Genomic DNA, 19,729 nt, shown 5'->3' with positions numbered 1-19,729 from the left:
AATTTTTTTGCAACTCGGAGGGAAAAGTGTTTTTTGAAAATAAAGGACCCCTTTTATTTGAAGCTCCGTGTGCTGTATTAATCCCGACTTTATTTACTTTATGAAATGTTTTTTGTTAATTTAGCACAGGTACAATATCTAACATCTACATGTTCTTATCTGTTTGCTTCTTTGTTTGTTCTCAGGTTTATCTCCCTCACAGCCCTTATTCTCTTCAATTCATTGATAACCTTTGATTATGTCCATTATTCAAATATTGTAATTGATTTATTTTTTTTTTGGATGATGCATCTCGTGCATATAGAAGTTTATAAGATTATTTTGAGAATTATCAGGGCACTGAATTATCAGCTTTGAATCCCAGTCTGGTGGTTTTCTGCATAGGGTTTGCATGTTCCCTCTGTTCGTTCTTTCTGGGTACTCTGGCTTCCTCCCATAGTCAAAACACATGACCGTCAGGTCAGTCAAATACTCTAAATCAAGGGTGTTCAAAGTTTTTGTCAAATGAGACAAATTCATGAGCTCAAAAGTACTTGAGTGGGCAAAAAATATATATTTTTAAAGATATTTGAGTTTTTAAAAGATATTTTAAAAACTAAAACCACCAATATATATAAATATTTTTACAATATTTAGCGACTAGAATTAATTTGTCACCATAACTGATCAAAAACCAGAAAGTGTGGTCTGACTTAATGTCAAACAGTGAAAGCAAAAGTTTGTCTTTCTTTATACGCCGTATGTGAATATCTGGTTTTACTGCATATTTCCACTATGAACCAACATTGCTGACTTATCGATCAGTCAGATCAAACTACCCATAAAAACACTTTCTAAGATCCTGTTTCAGAAACTCTTTATTGTATTGACTTTGTTTATCTTCGTTTAGAACCAAAGAACATGAATTTACTTTCAGATCCATAGGATTCATGTAGTTGTTCAATCATTGTTGACGTGCAAGTAATGACACAGACAGGGATATTGATGATTGGCAGTCAAATTTACTGTTGCCGGCACTGATTCAACTTTAGGAGATACGACAGTAAACACTCACAGCTAGAATTAGCATCGAGGGAAAATAAACTCGCTAACAGTGCGTTTATGTGACAATTTTTAAATTAAATGAATAAATTTGGAAGCCTAATTATTTTTGCTGCTTTGAGCTATTATTCTCTCTGGAAAAGTGAGGGATGAGATGGGAGAAAGAGAGGGAGAAATGATCCCAGTGAAACAAATGGAGATGTATTTACTAACAATCCTGTTGCCAAAAGGCATAACTTTATTTTCCTCCGCTGTCATCAGGCTGGCACCAAACAAAAACAAACGCAATTAACCTTACGTGTCCTTTTTAGTTCTTTGTTGCTCAGATACATTTTTGTGTTAACTCTGAAATGAGTACTTTAATGGCAGAACTTTATTGTTAAATACAATAAATAAAACCCTTAATCTGTATATGTCACTATTACTAACCACAGCCCGTCAGTCTTCTGCACTTTCAGCCCCACACATGGTGCTTTTGACTGAGTGTAATTCAATCAATTAACACTAATTCTCTCCTCCTCCCCTGTTTTCCTGCTGAACTTGCCAGGTCATATTCTGTGGCTCATGTGTTGGACCGAGGCCTCCCTCTCGTGTCTGGGAGGATGGGGTGATGGGCTCCCTGGGGACGGGCGGCTCGGTCCGTCGCAGCGGGATTCAGTTTCTCCGAGTCAGGAAACAATCAAAGACGCTTCATTTCTCTCGCTGTCTGTCCAACTCTATTCGCTTATCTTTTTTTTTTTTTTTGCCCACTTTGACGCCGTCACTTTCCTTCCACATTCTCGGGGCTCTCTATGCCCCTTTATTTATTTATGTATTAAGAGACAGAAGTGGAGGGACAGGAGATGAATTCAGACCACAATTTGTTGTGAAATTGATCTTGAGTCTTTAATGTGTCTTTATAGACTTTTGGTCAAGAGAAACTGTGCTGCTCACACAGGTTGTCTTGTTGATTTGAAATAGTTTTGATATAAAAACTGAAAAGCAGGGATCGCTAACGCCTAAAAGTGTCAGGAACTTTCAGTTTCATGAACTCTGGTTGGTGAACTCCGAAACTGGTGACTTGAGGAAACAAAATAATGAAATTCTGCACCAGGAGGTTTAAACAATTCAATCGAAAGCAGAACAAAATTAGCATCAATGATTAGCTGCATGCTGGATCAGCCACTGTTAAGTGGGGTTTCTGTAATGTTATTTTTAAAGGGTTCAACCGGAGTACAGCACACATGTGAACTGTTAACATGGAAATAATTACTCCATGTCTGATCCAAGCAACCCTCCAGCAAATCAGACTTTTACCATTAAGCAGTTTGGCGCTCGTCTTCAAGCATGAACGCTGTCAAACACAAAACCTCCATTTTTTTTACTGCATGCATTTTATTCTTTTAAATTCTAATTCATTATTTTTATTTGGAATTTGGCATATTTTAACATCATTTGTTCAACCTTTTCAAATGTATTCATACATTTTTTTGTACATTTTGTCACATTACAACCACAAATATGAACATGTTGCTGACTTTACATGGGAGAAACCAACACAGAGTATAATTGCGCAGTAGAAGAGAAATAATCCATCGATTCACAGATTTTAATAATTAAAGATGTAAAATTTATGGCATTCATTTGGCAACATTGGACTGAGAGTATTTCTGAAAGTGAGATTTCAAATCACAAAATCTCAGTTTTATTGGACTTTGACTAGGCCATCAAACTAAAGAATAATCTTTGAAGTAAATCACTCTCGGATTGTAGGGATGGTGAATTTCGTAAGGTTCTGTTCAGAAATTCACAGCCAACATTTCATGTTACTGCCTCAATCAACAAATAAGTCTCGTCCAACACGATTCACATGTACAATATTTATGGCAATTGAAACTGACATAAATAACAGATGGGTTACAATTACTTAAAAGCACTTGATTGACCAAGCTTTCTTGAGAAATTGTTGTAGTAAAAAATAAAAAACTGATTAAGATCCATTAAAGATGCCTTAAAAAATTAGGAAAAAAAGTCTATTTAACAAATATTGTGAGGATACACACCCTGGTCTTTGTTCCATAACACCTCTGATAAATGAAATATGTTTATTTATTAAATAAATGCACAGATTCCTATTTATTAAAGCCCATCTTGCAGCTATGAGCAGATGATTTGCAGATGTTTTGATTGGCGCAGAACTACCACTCTGCCGTCTTGAGTATTTCCAAGAAATGTTCACTTTTTTTAAACTATTGAAAACCTTTCTTTTTACCCAACACCAACATAAGCCAAATGTAATGTTTTTCTTTTAACAGTCACTTTTTTGGCTGCACATGCTGCATGCAGAAAAATAAATAAATGTTTGGGTTACAAAAGAATACTTATGGAAAAAAAAACTGAAGCAGATTTAATGTTAGATCAGAACTTTTGATTATGTCGTGCACTTCCCAACTTCTTCCTGCACTTGACTCTTAGCTGACCTGAAGGCCACCCTCTTTGAAAGGAGTCCAGATCTCCTCCTCAAGTGCTTCGGGCTCCGGTGGAAGAAGACAGGGTGAGCTGAGGTTCAGAGTGCCAGCTTTAAACGCAGCCCAAAGTGCACGTTATCGCTTCCATCAGTGCAGCAGGCTGCTGTAATTGCAGCCTGTGATCCTGTTTCTGGCCGGGATTTCATTTTCCGTCGAAAAGAGTTTTGAAAGTCTCTCAAATGTTCTTCCCCTTCACCCTGCTTAACCTCATCACTCGTTCAGTTCACATACTTGAAAAGAAAATGAGGTGAGTGTTGGGGAAAAAATGTAAACAAAATAAACTTTGTAAAGTTTGTCTTTATGTTACATGTGTGATTAATTGTTAATATCAGACATACAAGGTCAACTAAAATAAAGAGAATAAAGAGAAATGAGGAGGAGGTGGCAGGTTCTGGGATGTTTAATCATCAAATAGTGACATTTTTCTGTAGAAACAGCAGTTCTGAAGTCTGGCAGTGTATGGAGTTTGATTGGAATTAAATGGAAAAACAACAATGAATGGAAACATTCTTAGTTACTTTGTTTAATATCTGAATTTTTCATAAATTGGTTTTTGTATGGATCTATAGTACAGACCAAAAGTTTGGACACACCTTTTAATTCAATGAGTTTCCTTTATTTTCATGACTATTGACATTGTAGATTCACACTGAAGGCATCAAAACTATGAATAACACATGTGGAAATATGCACTAAACAAAAAAGTGTAAAACAACTGAAAATAGCCCTTATATTCTAGTTTCTTCAAAGTAACAACCTTTTGCTGTGATTACTGCTTTGCACACACTCTGCATTTTCTTGATGAGCTTCAAGAGGTAGTCACCTGAAATGGTTTTCACTTCATAGGTCAACCTGCCCTGTCAGGTTAATAAGTGGGATTTCTTGCCTTAAAAATAGTCATGAAAATAAAGAAAACCCATTGAATTAGAAAGGTGTGTCCAAACTTTTGGTCTGTACTGTATATTAAACAGCATATTTCATGTTTGACCACATTAGTTTAAAAGTTGTAAGACTAGTGTTCAACTCACTGGTTATTTCAGTAATCTTTTTTTGGCTATGGACTTATTTTTCAATTTAAACAAGTATTACAAATCACAAATATCACAAGTCACTAGGATTAGGTTCTGGTATAGAACTAATCCAAAGTCAAGAAAATTAAAAATAAAGCTGGATCCTTATCATATTCTTCAATATGTGTTCCTTTGATGCTTCAGATGTATTGACTTCTTATGTACAAGGCTTCTAGCTTTCAGTAAAAATGTCCAAGTAGAAAACTGAAAAATAAACAAAATGGGTGACCAAAGGCAGACTAGTAAAATATGATTCCAATATTTCACATAGCAATCGCGGTTAGAAAACAGTTTAGAGCAACACAGTTTAATCTTCAGATTGATAGAGTGAGATTACTACTTTCACTTACATTAAAAAGTAGCTGTTCAATAAATTAAGAACAAAAAATTAAAAGGCTAGCCAAGTACTATGAATAATGTAGCATGCTGAAGCCTGCCCAGGATAAAGGACACCTGGCACCTAATTACCTCATAATGGGTGTGGAGCATCAAGGGAGAGTCTCTCACCTGTTTTCTTTACGCCTGCATTTGGTTGCACTTCAGTAGGAAGGTCGCTTGGTTAGCTTGCAGTGACCAAAACTCTAACATCAGTAAGTAATGTTTCTCCTCCTGATCTGCAATTTTAGTTGGTTAACTCAAATTGTTTAAATTTAGAAACTGCCTGAAGTCTCCTGCTTGGTACTGGGGTGTGGCTGTAATTTACCCTCCCCAGTTCAGCTTGGCAACATAAAACGGGTATATGTTTTTCTATTGCACTCATCCAGTTCAATAGCACAAAAATGACAACTATTCATATGTAGAAAGTACTGGCAAGCGGATCCTCCCTCTGCCTTCTACCATTTTCTAAAATCACCTATTAATCTATAACTTCATTTCAGACATAAAGCTGCTGCAGCTCGCTGGAGACCCTGCAGCTTTGTTTTCTCTATTTTTGTTTGGTTTCTTAGTTTAGTGTTTTTGTTTCCATTTGTTTTGGGTTTTATTCTGTGTGGCCTCTGGCCTTGCTGCGGGTAGCAGATTTGTTTTTGTTTTTTTTAGATGACTTAAAGCATTGATTTTTAATGACTGGTTAGGGGTAACCTCATTTTAGCACTTGTTCATGTCTAAATTGTAGTGTTTTTTTTTTTTTGTATTTATTTTAACCCTACCCTTATGTCTCCTCCTCAATCTTGGAAAAGTCTAGAATTGTCCCCCCCAAAAAATAATCATTGAAAAAATGTTTGCATTTAAACAAGATCCATATAAAAAGACAAAATAAATAAATCTGCCATTCATTTAAGGAAAAAAATAAGAATTAATTTTTAGGTTCCCCCCTACCTTTAGAACAATGGCTCAGTCCAAAGTGTAGGAGGAGCAACAGGAGCTTCTCCTGTTGCACAGGCTCTGCTAGAGCTGCTGAAGAGAGGAGCTAGCTGTGGCTCTGCATGAAACATAAAAAAAAAAAAACACTCCAGTAAGAAAATACTTAAAGCAAAAGACATATAAACCTTTTATTTGCTTTCACCGGTCAATAAGAAGAAACACATTAAAAATAACAATCAGACTGCAGTTTGTTTACTTTGGCTGACTTGTGAAAACAGCCTTGTTATGCCTTGGAAATCAAAACTAGTAAAACTGGTTATACTGCTTTCATAGATTTATTTTCTGCCTTTGGCAAAAGTTTATCTGCTGCGTGAATGAGAATTACTACATTTAACTTTTAAGTTAGAAGAGTTTGAAATGGGAGGGGCTGAGCAAGCGGTAGGAGCTGAGAACAGATGGGGGGAGAAAAGAAAGCTGCCTTTATTTCTCACCGTCTTCAATGTAGAGCCTTTTAAACCACAAAAGAAAATCTGAATATTTTTCTATATAAACCCTGGTGCTTTAAGTGTTGCGTTTAAGTTATACTTCCCAGATATGAATTTCTATCTACTTCTCAGCCACCCAGAAAATGGCAAAACTAAAAATGGTTTAAAAATAAAGCAACTTGACAAGTTACATTTTATATAGCCCATAACTTGTATTGGGAGCCATTTCAATAAATCAATGTTTATGAGGAATTTTATTAAGATGAGTTACTCATTAAAACTTGTTTTTATTTAGAACTTTACATTTCTGTAAAGTTGTAGTAGAGATTAATCAGTCAGACTGAACAAAACTTGTATCTAAGCAATATTTTAAATTTAGTTTTACTTCTCAACAATGAGTGAGAATAGTTTGCCAAGCAAAGGAAATGAGAGGATGAAAAACAGCTGGCATACAGGGGCTGGTCAAAAAATTTGAATATCATGGTCACAGGATGGTGACCATGTGTGCCACCTTCAATGGCACACATATTTAAATTCCCATCTTTGGAATATAGTAAATTATTGATCAGGTGACCTTTTTTAATAAGTTACAGAGGTACAAAATGTGTAACAAGAGTTGTGTAACAAATTAGTTCAAGTGTAAATTATTTTTAAAAATTGCAGAGGGCAGATATAATTTTCTATTCTAAAATAAGTTTGAGTTTACTCATAGTATTACCAGGTATTCTGAATTTAAATCACTGAACATTTGTGCTACACTTAATGCTGTTAAAGTTATGCCACTTTTAAGCTGTGTTAACTTCATTTTGTACTTTTTCTTTGTCTTGTTGAAACACGTACCAAGGATAAGTGCTGAGCTCACATGCATTACCACAGTCCTGCTTATCTCAAAGTCTATGGTATAGCTGGATGATTAACCTGACAAGTTGGCCAGAATGCTTCATAAAAGAGGAAATGAAGGGCACAAAATCTAAAACATTATGGGTGTCATTGACCAGGTTTGTACCGGCATACCAAAGTTACTGGAATTTTTCCATGTAACTTTTCCATGAATTGTTTATGTAGCATTTTTTTTTTTTTTTTACTTTGTTTTGCAGAACGATTCCATCACAACTGAATATCTTGCAGCCGCCATGGACTGGCTTTGTATCTCAATCAAGATCCTGAAAAGCTATTGAAGGGGTACAGTGTAAGTGTCAGTTGTTTTAAAAATATATTTTCATTCACAATTGTGCTAAATGAGCTGTGGTGTACATTTTTGTATTTCTCTTTCCAAGATTCAATGCCTTTGTGAGGGAGAGTTGAGTTTTACAACCACATTCATTTCCATTGTGCCTGCAAATCACAGGATATAAGATTTGCAAACTTTAATGGACTTATACACTACCATTCATTTGTTAGAGACTTTTCTCCTTAAAGATGAAGTATGTAACTGTAATAAAAAAAAATGTTTTTCTATGTTTGTTAGAACTATCACCATGTTGTGACAGTATAGCATGAAACTGATAATTTGTGAAAAGATGGAGCTCTCCTATCACCTCCCTGTGCTACTACTGCCGTCTGAATAAATACACCTTCCCTGTTCAAAAACAACCAGAATCAGAAGGAATATCTTAGTGCTGTCAATCAACCTCAACTCCATTGAGCAGCAATTGGCTTCGCAGAAATAACTTGCAATGACCGAAAAACGCTGTAATCGGTGACCATACTAACTAGCCTTAGCTTTCATGACATCCTCTACTGACGGTGAGAAGCTGTATCGTTGCAGAGAGGGTCATGGGTGAGTGGCGCAACCACTTACATGATTGGCAGCGCTAAGAGTCTTCTCCTGGCTCTTATTGGTTGTTTCTAGTCAGCATTGTGAGAAGGCAGAGGACTTGGATTTTTTTTTGTCACAAGTTATCTGTCTCTGATATGGTGGCAGTTCCAATAAATATGTTAAACATATTTTTTATAAAAGTTATATATTGCAGTTTTAATAAGCTTTTTTTATTTAAGTTTATTTCAACTTAATTTACAGTGGAGCCTGATCATGAAGAATATAAAAATGGTGCAAATTTCATGTGAATTGCGTGAAACTTGCACATGTGCAAGTGGGAGAGTTTGCACATAATGCAACCACTTCATACACAAAGACTGTCAAACAAAATCCAGGTACTCGATAACAATTTGCTGTAAAGATGCACAGTACCATTACAGTGCTGTGGCCTTCTGGTTATTCAGAATGCTCTAATATTTTTGCTGTCCTGTTGACTTGAGCAGCAGTTTAAGTTGTCTGTTATCTTTTTTGTGATGTAATACTGTTAATGTTTTACCTCAAAGTGTGTAAGCTTAAACTTGAACTCTCAATTTTAATATGATCTTTACACATGTGAATCATTTTTAATCTTTTGAATATATTTCAAAAGAAAAGCTGATATTTATTATATATTATTTATTGTTTTGACGGTACAGTTGTGTTTCCCAACACAGGTAGATAACTAGATGGACGAGGAAGTATTTAAAAACTTGATTGTTCTTTTTGAAGCCACGCCTCATCTGCTGTAAACAAACGTGGCAGAATGTCTGACTGCACTTCCTTGATGATTTCAATTCTATTGAATGCCTCATAGAATTGGTACTTGACACCCTTGCGGAAGTTAAACAACTAAAGGGTCACCTGTCTACACCTTGCATGACAGGTTTCAGTATGTGGTACCTGAGAAAGACGGTGCTGCTCGCTATCCTGGTATCTGTGGTGCTGGTACTGGTTCTGCTTTACTCATGGCCCACTTGTGCCTACAACACGGCGGACCTGTGGCAACGGCTCGGGGCGACAAAGGAAAGGCACCTGGAGGAGAGGCTCCCAGAACCGGACACGCGGCTGAGCAGCGTTCCCTTTCAAATCAGGAAAAGTGTATCAGAGTAAGGCTTGTATTCCTCAGATTATGAATTCATTTTAGCTCATCTGTGAATTATAATCTAATTGCTTGTGTCTTTGGTTGTCCACTCAGCTTGCTGGAACGTAATGGGTGCGTTTGTGAGGCTGAGACACCAGTAGAAAACCTGCACTTTGACCAGCTGCTGTTCCCGAAGTTGCCAGCTCAGTCTCTGCACACTGCCTCCAACACCTCTGAGCTGGGGAAAATGAAGATGAGACGAGCTAAGGAGTACAAAGCTTTCCAACAGAGGTAAATCAGAAAGTTGTAATCAATTCTGGAAACAAAACTCATTAGGGCCCTTCCTGTTTTGTTTGTCTATCCACATATGGAGGACCAAAACTGACATAATTAAAATTAAAAGCAGAAACATGTTTTCATCAAGAAATGTATTTGTGTTTTTACATTTCCTTATACAAGCGTTTATTCTTTTGTCATTTCCTCGTCTCCTTTTTACATATCCGACAACATGTGTTGACGAGTCAGTGGCCTTATTTGCTTAGGTGCAAACGATTGCACGGTGTCTTCAGGCTGTCGCTTCTGCCTATTGGTTGGTTAGCATCACACTTTACTTTGCGTCAACAAATATTCAGTTTATCAGTGAGTTGGAGCTTGGCAACGTTATTAGAAAATAATACTATTACTCCTGACTTTATTATTTTTCGTGTGGACGCTCAGACAGACCATGTGTTTCAATTAGCGGCTCTCATGGACACAGAGGTCTATGGAGCTAAAACTGTCTCATAATTCACAAATGCTGTGGAAATATCACTAAACTTACAGCATACTGTCCAGTTTATTTGTTAACATGTTTGTTTTTCAATGGACGCAAAACGCACCGATTAAAGTCCAAGCAATAACGTGACTTAACAGTTTCGTGTTTCCGTTACTGACCCCTCCCTTCCCACCTTCCATTCGCACGCGACGCTCCAGACATGCGCAGTGGTTTCCTTTGAGCGGCTGAAGATGGCAGAAGATGTCTGTCTAATCGTCATGAATTGCGCTGCGTAAATCATAAGTAATCCGATGGCGACAGCTAATTCAGCAGCGCTTCGCTTTCACAGACGGTGGGGACTACGTCTAACTTTTTTCGTCACTTAGAAATGACGCTCAAAGACGTTGACGTGATGTTAGCAAAGCTAGCTGTACAGAGACGCATAAGCATTTGTGATGGGGGGAAAAAAAGTCACTCACTGCGCTGAATTATTTTGCGGATGTGTTGTTGACTAACGTGTCGCGTATATGGGACAACACTGTGTCCAAAAGTCTGCAACGTAGTGATGTGACATTCAAAAACAATCCGAGTCTTCTGAACTTCTCTTTATTAAGAAGATGGGACTGTAGCCAGTTCTTGTAATGCTCTGCAGTAGCTATCATTATTTTATTGAATTATATACATTGATATTTATTTAATTAGCAAATAAATAAAACACAAGAACGAAAGAGCATGCAAAGTATTGTCTCTGGGGGGATGGATGGACTTTTCCCTCCATGTCACCACTATGCTTTACTTTGTGTTTGTCTGTTTAATGTAACTAAATAGAGTTAATTACATTGCAGCTTGTGGTTGCAGCTTGAGTACTTTGGTAAATAATTAAATATGTGGAATGTATCTGATAGAAAACTCTGTAGACATAAAATACTGCCTGTCTACCAGCAGCATCTAGACAAAAATTAGTTGCATAATTAACACAGCCTGTGATTAAACACAAAGCATAATGATGGGCAGCATTCAAACTCTGCAGGTAGATGCAGACACCCCGAATTCAAATCAGACAAAAAGAGTTGCTGACATGAACTGTTTTCTCACCTGGAATAAAAACACAGGTGAGAATAGCAGTTCCATCAAAGTGATAATGGTACTGCATGTCTCCATTTATAAAAGTGTATTTATTGTCGAGGTTTATAGTTTTTCAGATTAAATCCTAAATTGATAGGTGTCTTTAGCTGATCATTGCTTATAGGTGCTATTGGCGACTACCAAACAAAGTCACTGAGGAGCTGAATAGGAGAATTATTGTTGAGGTACCAGCTATTCAAGCTACAGTTAAGATTGCTTTATTTGCATCAATATATTCAAAATCCAAGGCAGAACATCAGTGAGTAACAGACATCCATGTTTGTGTCCATGTCCACATTTAAAGCATAATCTGCTTGAAATCCATTTTCAAGATTATCTGATTGGATTTTATATTGTTCTGATCCAAAAACCTTCCTCATCAGATCCAACACTGCTGCAGACACGCTCATAATCACCAAGGCCAATAATCCCCTGCAGTATCCAACACAGGGGGTGGAAGTACGGCCCCTGAAAACAATCATCATCCCAGGTATTACTTTACCTGACATCTTTACTCATGTTGTGTACAAGTCTTGAGTCATTTGTCATGTTTCATATATTTGGATTCAAGAAGTCTGACTTTTATTTAGTCTTTTAAAATATTATCAATCCAGTTTCCAAAGATTTCAGAAGGGAGCTCCAAAACTCTAAACCAGTGCGGCTGGTAATCTGCAACAAGAGAAGCTTCTCAACACATTAGAGCCAATATCGCAAATCATGCATTATGCAGAGAAAGAGGCGAATGATCTCTGTGGTCTCAGTGTATAGAGACGGTTAAGCACAACCCATCTATGGAGGTCTTAGTCGTCGACGCGGCCGTCACAAGTTCGATTCCCGGCCTGGCGACCTTTGCCGCATGTCTTCTCTCATTACCTACTTTCCTGTCAATTCACTATCAAATAAAGGCCACTAGAGGCAATAAAACCTTAAAATAAATAAATAAATACAATTTGGTGTGATAGCATCCAAAAGACACAGGAACTATATCGGTCACATGGTTTTCCTTAAAGTGACATGCGCACCGACACGGGGTCTCGTCTTGTTTGCTTGCTGCATGTGCCAAGGTTTCTGTGTTGTCTGGCCCATCACTACTTTTCACTCATTTGCTACAACATTATTATTAGTGCCACATTAAAAAAGCATACATTTCATGTGCCCTTTAAAATATTGTCACATGCTATTATGTTGTGTTTCCTGGTATGTTTTGTGAGAAAACTAAGTTGACAGAAAAGTTTAAAACCAGATGCCATCATGTCTGTACTGTCTCAGTTGATAACAACGATGCTGCATGAAGCTTCAATCAGGACTGCCTAACTATATGTGTTAGGTAAAGTCAGGACTCCATCCTGTCTCCCCTTTGTCACATTTGACGAGGTAGAGCTTAAACCAAATCACAGACACAAACTGGGTATGGTCGGTATGTTTGTTCATTAAAGAAGAACAAAAACAATTACAGGAAAAAACTGAAGGGATTATGACACTTCATTTTTCTCAAATAGTAAAAATCAGCAGAACAGATTTTTTTCTGACTCATTTGTTCTGCCACAAACAGCATGTTTGCATTACTATTTTTTTGCATCATTTGTGAGTGAAGTAATTTTTACAACTGACTGAGAAATATCCCAAAGCAGCATCTGTCGCCGTTCTGAAAAACTGAAAATTCCTGCAAGTCAAATTAAAACTAACTTATCGTTCCAGGCTTGGCCTTACACGACCTACCCAGAGACCATTACACAGTGAGTATCCTCCTGTTTTATTTTCTGCTGTCCAGATTTGTGGATTTCTGTAACTTTTTCCATTTCATCTTCCGTCCTGCTGCAGATAAACATTACTGCCACACTAGGAACACTAAACGTAGCAGCAGAAGTGGAGGGAGTGAAAATAAAAGGTGATGGAGGGATGCATATGAGTCTGTCCAGCAGTTTGCTGCTGAACTTGAACCGACAGCTGCAGTTTGTCACCTACACAAACACAAAATATCATCCCAACACTGCAGACACAGGTAAGATGTCTTCAGATTTAGAAGTGGTTATTGCTAAAAATATTAGCAAATTAATTACAGTTTTCCCCATTTTTATAATTGTATAAAATCTTCCTTCAGTTTGCGCACAATGAAACTATTCTAAGATGATTTATGATGGTTTGTACCTTGATATTTGCTGGTTTATAAATAACCATCACCATGTTTTCTTTTTTCCTGATTGTGATGTTTCAATCAGAACATATCAGAACTAGTTTTAACATGAAAATCAAACTAACACTAGGCTTCTAGAATAGCCAAGTTTTATTCTAATCAAATCAAATTCAAATTATGGATTATGCTTTCCAGACAACTGACGACTGCTGTACTCATTCTGACATCAAAAGTGGTTGAATATTCAGACAGAAATATTCCAGATGCAATTTTATGGCTACAAAAATTATGTTGCTCTGCTTGCTCTGTTTTTGTGCTGCCCTATTGGAGCCTCTCTTTGCACATCCTCCGAATCTACAAATTATGGATCTGGTCAACCGGTCTCTCAATGCAGTTGATCAAATTTTCTCAAGGAGAAGACTGGGCACAGGAGAGCCCACTTGTCATGTGGGCACATACCTGGCGGGATGCAACCTGGATTTATTTGGATTCATGATAACAGGATTTCTGCTGTTTGGAGTTGGCGAATATCTGGCTTATCGACAAATTTGTGTTGGGTTGGGCATGCCAGTCTGAGTATTCGCTTTGGGACAGAGGTGCAAGTTGGACGAGATTCTTACTGAAATTCGTAGGCCAGCCGTGGACCCCAGAACTCAGATGGACTTGAGCTTGGAGAAGTTGCTGGTTTCAGTCCAGCAGAACTGCCACAATAATTTGGATGATTGGAATCAATAGAGATGTAAAATCTACCTGACCGAAAGGATAGTGTTTGTATTTGAACTGGCTCCCCTGTGTCAACCTTAGCTGGTTGGCTATCTCAAATATCCTGGAAGATATGTAAACATAGATGCTCCTTCCCATCTCCTTTCCCCATCTAAAGACATCTGTGTAATCACTCCAAGCACTTGCTCTTAGATAATACCACCTAATACAAAAACTGATCACGGACCTACTGCAAACATTTCATGGCCACAGATACACACTCCCCAACGTCACTGCCTTCGCTGGCTCTGCTATCTTATTGTTGCTACATGTGCCTATTTTTCCTGATGTGTCTTTTCTTTGCCCTGTCTGTTTAGTTTATTACTTTTTGAAATGGTAGAGTACTCACTACTTTTGAGTAATCTAAAAGTATTATTACAATACTTTTAGATGATTACTTTTAGAAAGTGCGGAGTACTCATTACTTTACATCAACATTTAGCTGTATACTTTTAATATCCTAACAAGACCTAGCAAAACTGCTATTGTATATTTTGGAAGTCAGACAAAGTTGAAGGGTAAATCTAGAACAAACTTAGAAAGTACCATCTGTTAGCAACCCAGAACATTAATCAAACTTGGAGAACCAACATTTAGCTGTATACTTACCAATGTTTTGTTTGTATTTCCTTCTAATTCATGTAAAGCACTTTGAACTGCCTTGTTGCTGAAAATGTGCAATATAAACAAAATGACCTTTCCTACCTTATCTTGTGTCTTTGCAACTTGCAAAGGAACATTTAACCAAATATTGCTAAACATGTTTTACATATTTTAACTGTGTTGGGTGTCATGTTATAAATACTTTGTGTTTCATTAATTAATGAAAATGTGAGTCAGCTGATTCTCCTGCATTGGCAAATTATTGATTTTTTTTTTTTTGATTTGGTCAAAAATCCTCATAAAGATCAACATCGGTAAGAGAGTTAAACAAAATTCAAACACTTGTTTTTAAATATTTCATACTGTTCAAATGCATCTCTAAAAGCACAAAATAATATGTACCTGTACATAGTGAGTGGATGTGAAGTTTTTAACTAGCACTGCATTTAGAGGGGTCATTATTTTCCAAAATAGAGAGGAAACGAATCACTTTTTTTTTTTTTTTTTGTGTCCCTTAGTGGAGCTTGAGACAGAAGGTCATCAAGCTGCCTTCAGCATCAAGATCCGTCATGGAGTAACTCCAGAACTTTACGACACTGGACCTCAGGAAGGTACAGTAGCATGATCTTTGTATTTGTCACAGCCAAACCAGTGATTTCTGCAGAAAGAGTGCTTAACATAAAGTCTGTCTAACCTCTGCAGAGTACAACGTCAGCAAGTTTGTTACCATAGCAACAAAGACCTTCCTGCGTTATGAAAAGCTTCAAAAGCTTATTGACAGTATCAGAAAATACTATCCTGCAGTCACGATAATAATTGCTGATGACAGTGAGAACCCAAAAACCATTTCTGGGCCTTACATCGAGCAGTACATCATGCCTTTTGGGAAGGTAAGCAAGCTGGTCTTTCTCTGCTGTCGCAGCTAATTCTCTCTGAGTCTGTAGAGCTCAAACCTCTTGTGTCGTAGGGTTGGTTTGCTGGACGAAACCTGGCTGTTTCCCAGGTCACAACCAAATATGTGCTTTGGGTGGACGATGACTTTCTCTTCACGGCCAATACCAAGCTGGAGAAGCTTGTAGACGTTTTAGAGAGGACCACTCTGGATCTGGTTGGTGGTCTGGAAGATAAATTGTTGCTCAAAATGGGTCTATAAAGTTTTATTGCAGAGATTTGACTCCATGTTTTCCATTTTTGTAGGTTGGGGGTGCAGTAGATGGTGGTACCTTCAGACAAACCATGTCCATCGAGCCAGGAGAGGAAGACGGAGACTGCTTACACATCAGAAGAGGATTTCATCATGTAATTGAGGGATTTCCTCACTGTGTTGTGACGGATGGGGTCACTAATTTCTTCTTGGCTCACACGGATAAAGTCCGACAGGTCGGCTTTGACCCCCGCCTCAACAGGGTAGCTCACATTGGTGAGTACAGTAAAAACACTGAGATCAGATTTCTTATTGAAAAAGCAAAGCATGTGGCTTTTATGCATTTCTGAATAATTTAAATGACATCCGAAGATATGCTGACTAAAAGTAGGGTTCACTTTAATTTGTAGAAATTAATGTGCACTACTTTATTTTTCAATAATACCACATATATTTGACTTGATTTCACATCATTTTGGCTTGAAAAGGCAAGTCAAAATGATGAATTTTTTGATATTCTGAGTTCTCTTTTCTTATATATATATATATATATATATATATATATATATATATATTTTAGAGTTTTTCATCGACGGCCTTGGATCTCTCTATATTGGCTCCTGCGATGACATCACCATCGATCACCAACCCAAAGTCAATCAACCACCGGGCAGTCAGACCTACAACGAGAACATGTACAACATGTTTCGAAACCCCAGTACCTTCTCTGACTCCCAAAATATAAAATACGGCCTGATGTACTTCAAAAACCGTTTGCAGTGCCAGACTCGTAATTAGCATTCACATCTGCCCTGGTCTCTCTGAAGGTTTGTCTGTTCTTCCTGAATCTCCAAAGGCATTTTTCTCCACCCTGCACTGACAGATAAAACTTGTGGCAGCTTGGTTTGTTCTGCTGTTATCTGCCTTTGAGGCAGTTCTGTAAAAACCTCAAGAGAGGGTTGATGGGATTTATTCTGGAATGACGACAGAAATCTGGTTTCACCTAAACCACAGGTGTCAAACTCCAGTCCTTAAGGGCCGGTGTTCTGGAGTTTTTAGATGTGCCACAGGTACAAAACACTGGAATGAAATGGCTTAATTACCTCCTCCTTGTGTAGATCAGTTCTCCAGAGCCTTGCTAATGACCTAATTATTCTATTCAGGTGTGGTGCAGCAGAGGCACATCTAAAAGTTGCAGGATACCGGCCCTTGAGGACTGGAGTTTGACACCCCTGACCTAGACAGTCTTCTTTTTAGGCCCAATCAGCTGCGACGGAAGGATTTCTTCTTTTTATTTTTTCTGCCACTTTACGTGGCTTTTTGAAGGCCTTAATATACTCAAAAACTCAGATAGGATTCAGCACCCTGCTCGACCCCTCTAAGGTGGTCCCTTAGGGGTGTACAGAAAATGGATGGAAGGATTCTCTTGATTGTTGTTACTGTTGTTGGGGGTAAAATCGCTGATCATTTCAGGTGTTTTACTGTCGGATGTTCTGAGAAGTGTGATCCGAAAGATATACCTTTGTATTCTATTTAATATATATAATTCTTTTTGCACTGGCTTAATCCTTCACATACAGATCTAGGGGAGATTTATTGTTAACAATTATCAGCAATAATCATGTTTAATGTGTTTGTAATCAGAAAAAGCATGTAAACCCAAAGAGTTTACATGCTTTAACTGAGCATCTAAACTCAGTTAAAGATGATCAGAGTTTAATGAAGGATGTTGTCTCTTAATGGTGTGAAGTGTCAGAGTTTAGGGGAAAGGTTATGGAAAAAGAGAAACTGAAAGGAGAGCAAGAATGATCAACCAGAGCACGAGAGGCATGAACCCAGGCAAAAGAGAAACCAAGGAAAGGAGTGTGCTGATCAACAAACAAATGGTCTGACCAAAGGAGAAACTGAAACCACTGATGATGATGGTAGGAGCAGACTGTGATCTTTAATTGTTCCCAGTTCAAGAACCCTTAAAGTCCACTGCAGAGAAGAGGGACTCTGGCTTTCCTTCCAACCAGTCAACTGTCTTACAGCTGAACAGACTAAAAAGGCCTTAAAACAAGATGAAGAGGATCCAAGAGCTGCAGAAAAAAGCTGCGTACGAGAAAATTACCTTAAGAACCCCCAAAATCTGCAGTTCTAAATTGGACCTCTTCCATCATCCAGGGCCCGGGAAACCCCAGTATTCGCACAGAGGTAAAGGCTCATCAGACCTGCAGGGACGCCTGCCTTCATCAGTCAGTTCTGTGAGCCACATCCTGCTGCGACTCTTCCTCCATCATCAGGCCGGTACTGTGGTTCCAATTCCATCCTCCATCTCTCAAGGTCTCCTTTTAGTGCTCTCAGTTTCAGAAGTAGGAAAAGGTGTGTTACAGTTGATTTTACCATATATTCCGTTGACTTACTGTTGGCACCTGTTTGCTGCTGCTGGCTTAACCTGCACAGTGGCGCAGTTGGTAGCACTGTTGCCTTGCAGCAAGAAGGTCCTGGGTTCGATTCCCGGCCGGGGTCTTTCTGCATGGAGTTTGCATGTTCTCCCTGTGCATGCGTGGGTTCTCTCCGGGTACTCCGGCTTCCTCCCATAGTCCAAAAACATGACTGTCAGGTCAATTGGTTTCTCTAAATTCTCCCTAGGTGTGAGTGTGTGTGTGAATGGTTGTTTGTCCTGTATGTCTCTGTGTTGCCCTGCGACAGACTGGCGACCTGTCCAGGGTGTACCCCGCCTCTCGCCCGGAACGTAGCTGGAGATGGGCACCAGCAACCCTCCCGACCCCATTAGGGACAAGGGTGAACAGAAAATGGATGGATGGATGGATGGATGGCTTAACCTGTTACTGGCCTCTGCAAAGCGTTGCTAAATAAAGAATCTTGCAAAATTAATTAGTGGACATTCAATTAATGTGTCACTGCGATGTTCTTTTATGTTGGTAAAATAGTCATTTTTAAAAAAGCATTTTGGGTTTACAGCCTTGCAGTGTGAGTTAACGAGTGTTGGTCTGACATGTTTTGCACTAAAACAGTGTAAATGAGCAAAGAGTTCGGGGACTGGATGCTACAAACATTGCAGACGACAAACAGGCTCTCTGAGCAGAAAGGAAGTCATTTCTGAGGTAAGAGCCACTGGTTGTTCCTAATAGCTGTAGATAAAAACAGCCAAGTGTGAAAATTAATGTGAAGTATAAAAACATCTAAGCAGATGCAGTAGAACTGGTTCGTAAATTCACAGTAAAGTATGAATTATTTACCTCTTTAATCATCTCAATAAACTGATTTTCAATTTGTTCATGATATAAAGTTTTTGGCACTGGAAAATGTGGCAGTCAGTGCTTAGACTTGAATTAAACACAATCGGTTTTTCTCCAGTAGAGCGTGGTGCAAACATACAAACATCCAGAAAAGTTAGGGTAGAATATCTGGTTCCTGAAGGCACCAGAAAAACAAAAACAAAACCTCTTACTGTTCATGAAGAAATGGCCATGTAATCCTCCTTGGATGTTACCTCAGAAACTAACAGAGTTTCTTTTGTTTCAGAGACAATTGAAAATAATACAAGGGCCCAAAGACTAAACTATATGTTTTAAACAATTTCAAACCAAACTGCTTTGCAAAAATATTAATTCTGTTTAATGTCTTTGTTATGACAACTTGACATTAACCAAGAATCTTATGTCATAAATATGTCATAATAGTAGTCATTATAATGTCAAGTGTTATTACAGTCGAAAGCTTTAACAAAACAGTAATTAATATTTCCCCCTTCCTGAAATAAAGCGGCACAAAAAGTACCAGCACTAAAGATTTCATTAAGCTTTATTACACTGTCAAATGATTTATTAACATCAAGTGGAACAAGCTTTGAAGATGTTATTAAGTATCATTACAGTGTCATTAATATTAACTCTTAACATTAACGACTATGTTAA

At 38.0% G+C, this 19,729-nt stretch overlaps 1 protein-coding gene and 2 long non-coding RNA genes across 5 annotated transcripts; 1 reads left to right on the top strand and 2 right to left on the bottom strand.

Moving 5' to 3' along the window:
• Nucleotides 1-2,451: 2,451 nt before the first annotated feature.
• On the bottom strand, nt 2,452-5,442 carry LOC114134922 (uncharacterized). The gene is made up of 2 exons (XR_003593494.1): nt 5,126-5,442; nt 2,452-3,778 (listed from the first exon to the last, which is right to left on the bottom strand). It is a non-coding gene; the product is annotated as an uncharacterized LOC114134922 (long non-coding RNA).
• A 1,787-nt stretch (nt 5,443-7,229) lies between these two features.
• Nucleotides 7,230-17,612, top strand: LOC114135952 (beta-1,4 N-acetylgalactosaminyltransferase 1-like). Of its 3 annotated transcripts, XM_028003679.1 has the most exons (12): nt 7,230-7,403; nt 7,503-7,594; nt 9,087-9,309; nt 9,399-9,575; nt 11,547-11,653; nt 12,862-12,899; nt 12,985-13,165; nt 15,181-15,273; nt 15,365-15,552; nt 15,630-15,770; nt 15,860-16,082; nt 16,387-16,886. In XM_028003679.1, exons 3-12 carry the CDS (start codon nt 9,095-9,097, stop codon nt 16,602-16,604), a joined length of 1,581 nt encoding a protein of 526 aa, XP_027859480.1. In that variant the 5' UTR covers nt 7,230-7,403; nt 7,503-7,594; nt 9,087-9,094; the 3' UTR covers nt 16,605-16,886. The 3 variants fall into 3 exon arrangements, 2 of the variants coding, with proteins under 2 accessions (XP_027859480.1, XP_027859479.1); XR_003593703.1 differs by lacking the exons at nt 7,230-7,403; nt 7,503-7,594 and adding an exon at nt 16,970-17,612 and having other exon boundaries at nt 9,069-9,309; nt 16,387-16,876; XM_028003678.1 differs by lacking the exons at nt 7,230-7,403; nt 7,503-7,594 and having other exon boundaries at nt 9,069-9,309; nt 16,387-16,928.
• On the bottom strand, nt 17,252-19,341 carry LOC114135953 (uncharacterized). The gene is made up of 2 exons (XR_003593704.1): nt 18,635-19,341; nt 17,252-18,243 (listed from the first exon to the last, which is right to left on the bottom strand). It is a non-coding gene; the product is annotated as an uncharacterized LOC114135953 (long non-coding RNA).
• Between the last annotated feature and the right edge of the window lie 388 nt (nt 19,342-19,729).

This window comes from Xiphophorus couchianus, chromosome 20, assembly GCF_001444195.1.
Source record: "Xiphophorus couchianus chromosome 20, X_couchianus-1.0, whole genome shotgun sequence".
In the NCBI taxonomy this organism is placed as follows: Eukaryota; Metazoa; Chordata; class Actinopteri; order Cyprinodontiformes; family Poeciliidae; genus Xiphophorus; species Xiphophorus couchianus.
The sequence above is the reverse complement of the archived record's forward strand: the minus strand, read 5'-3'. Positions and strand labels throughout refer to the sequence as shown.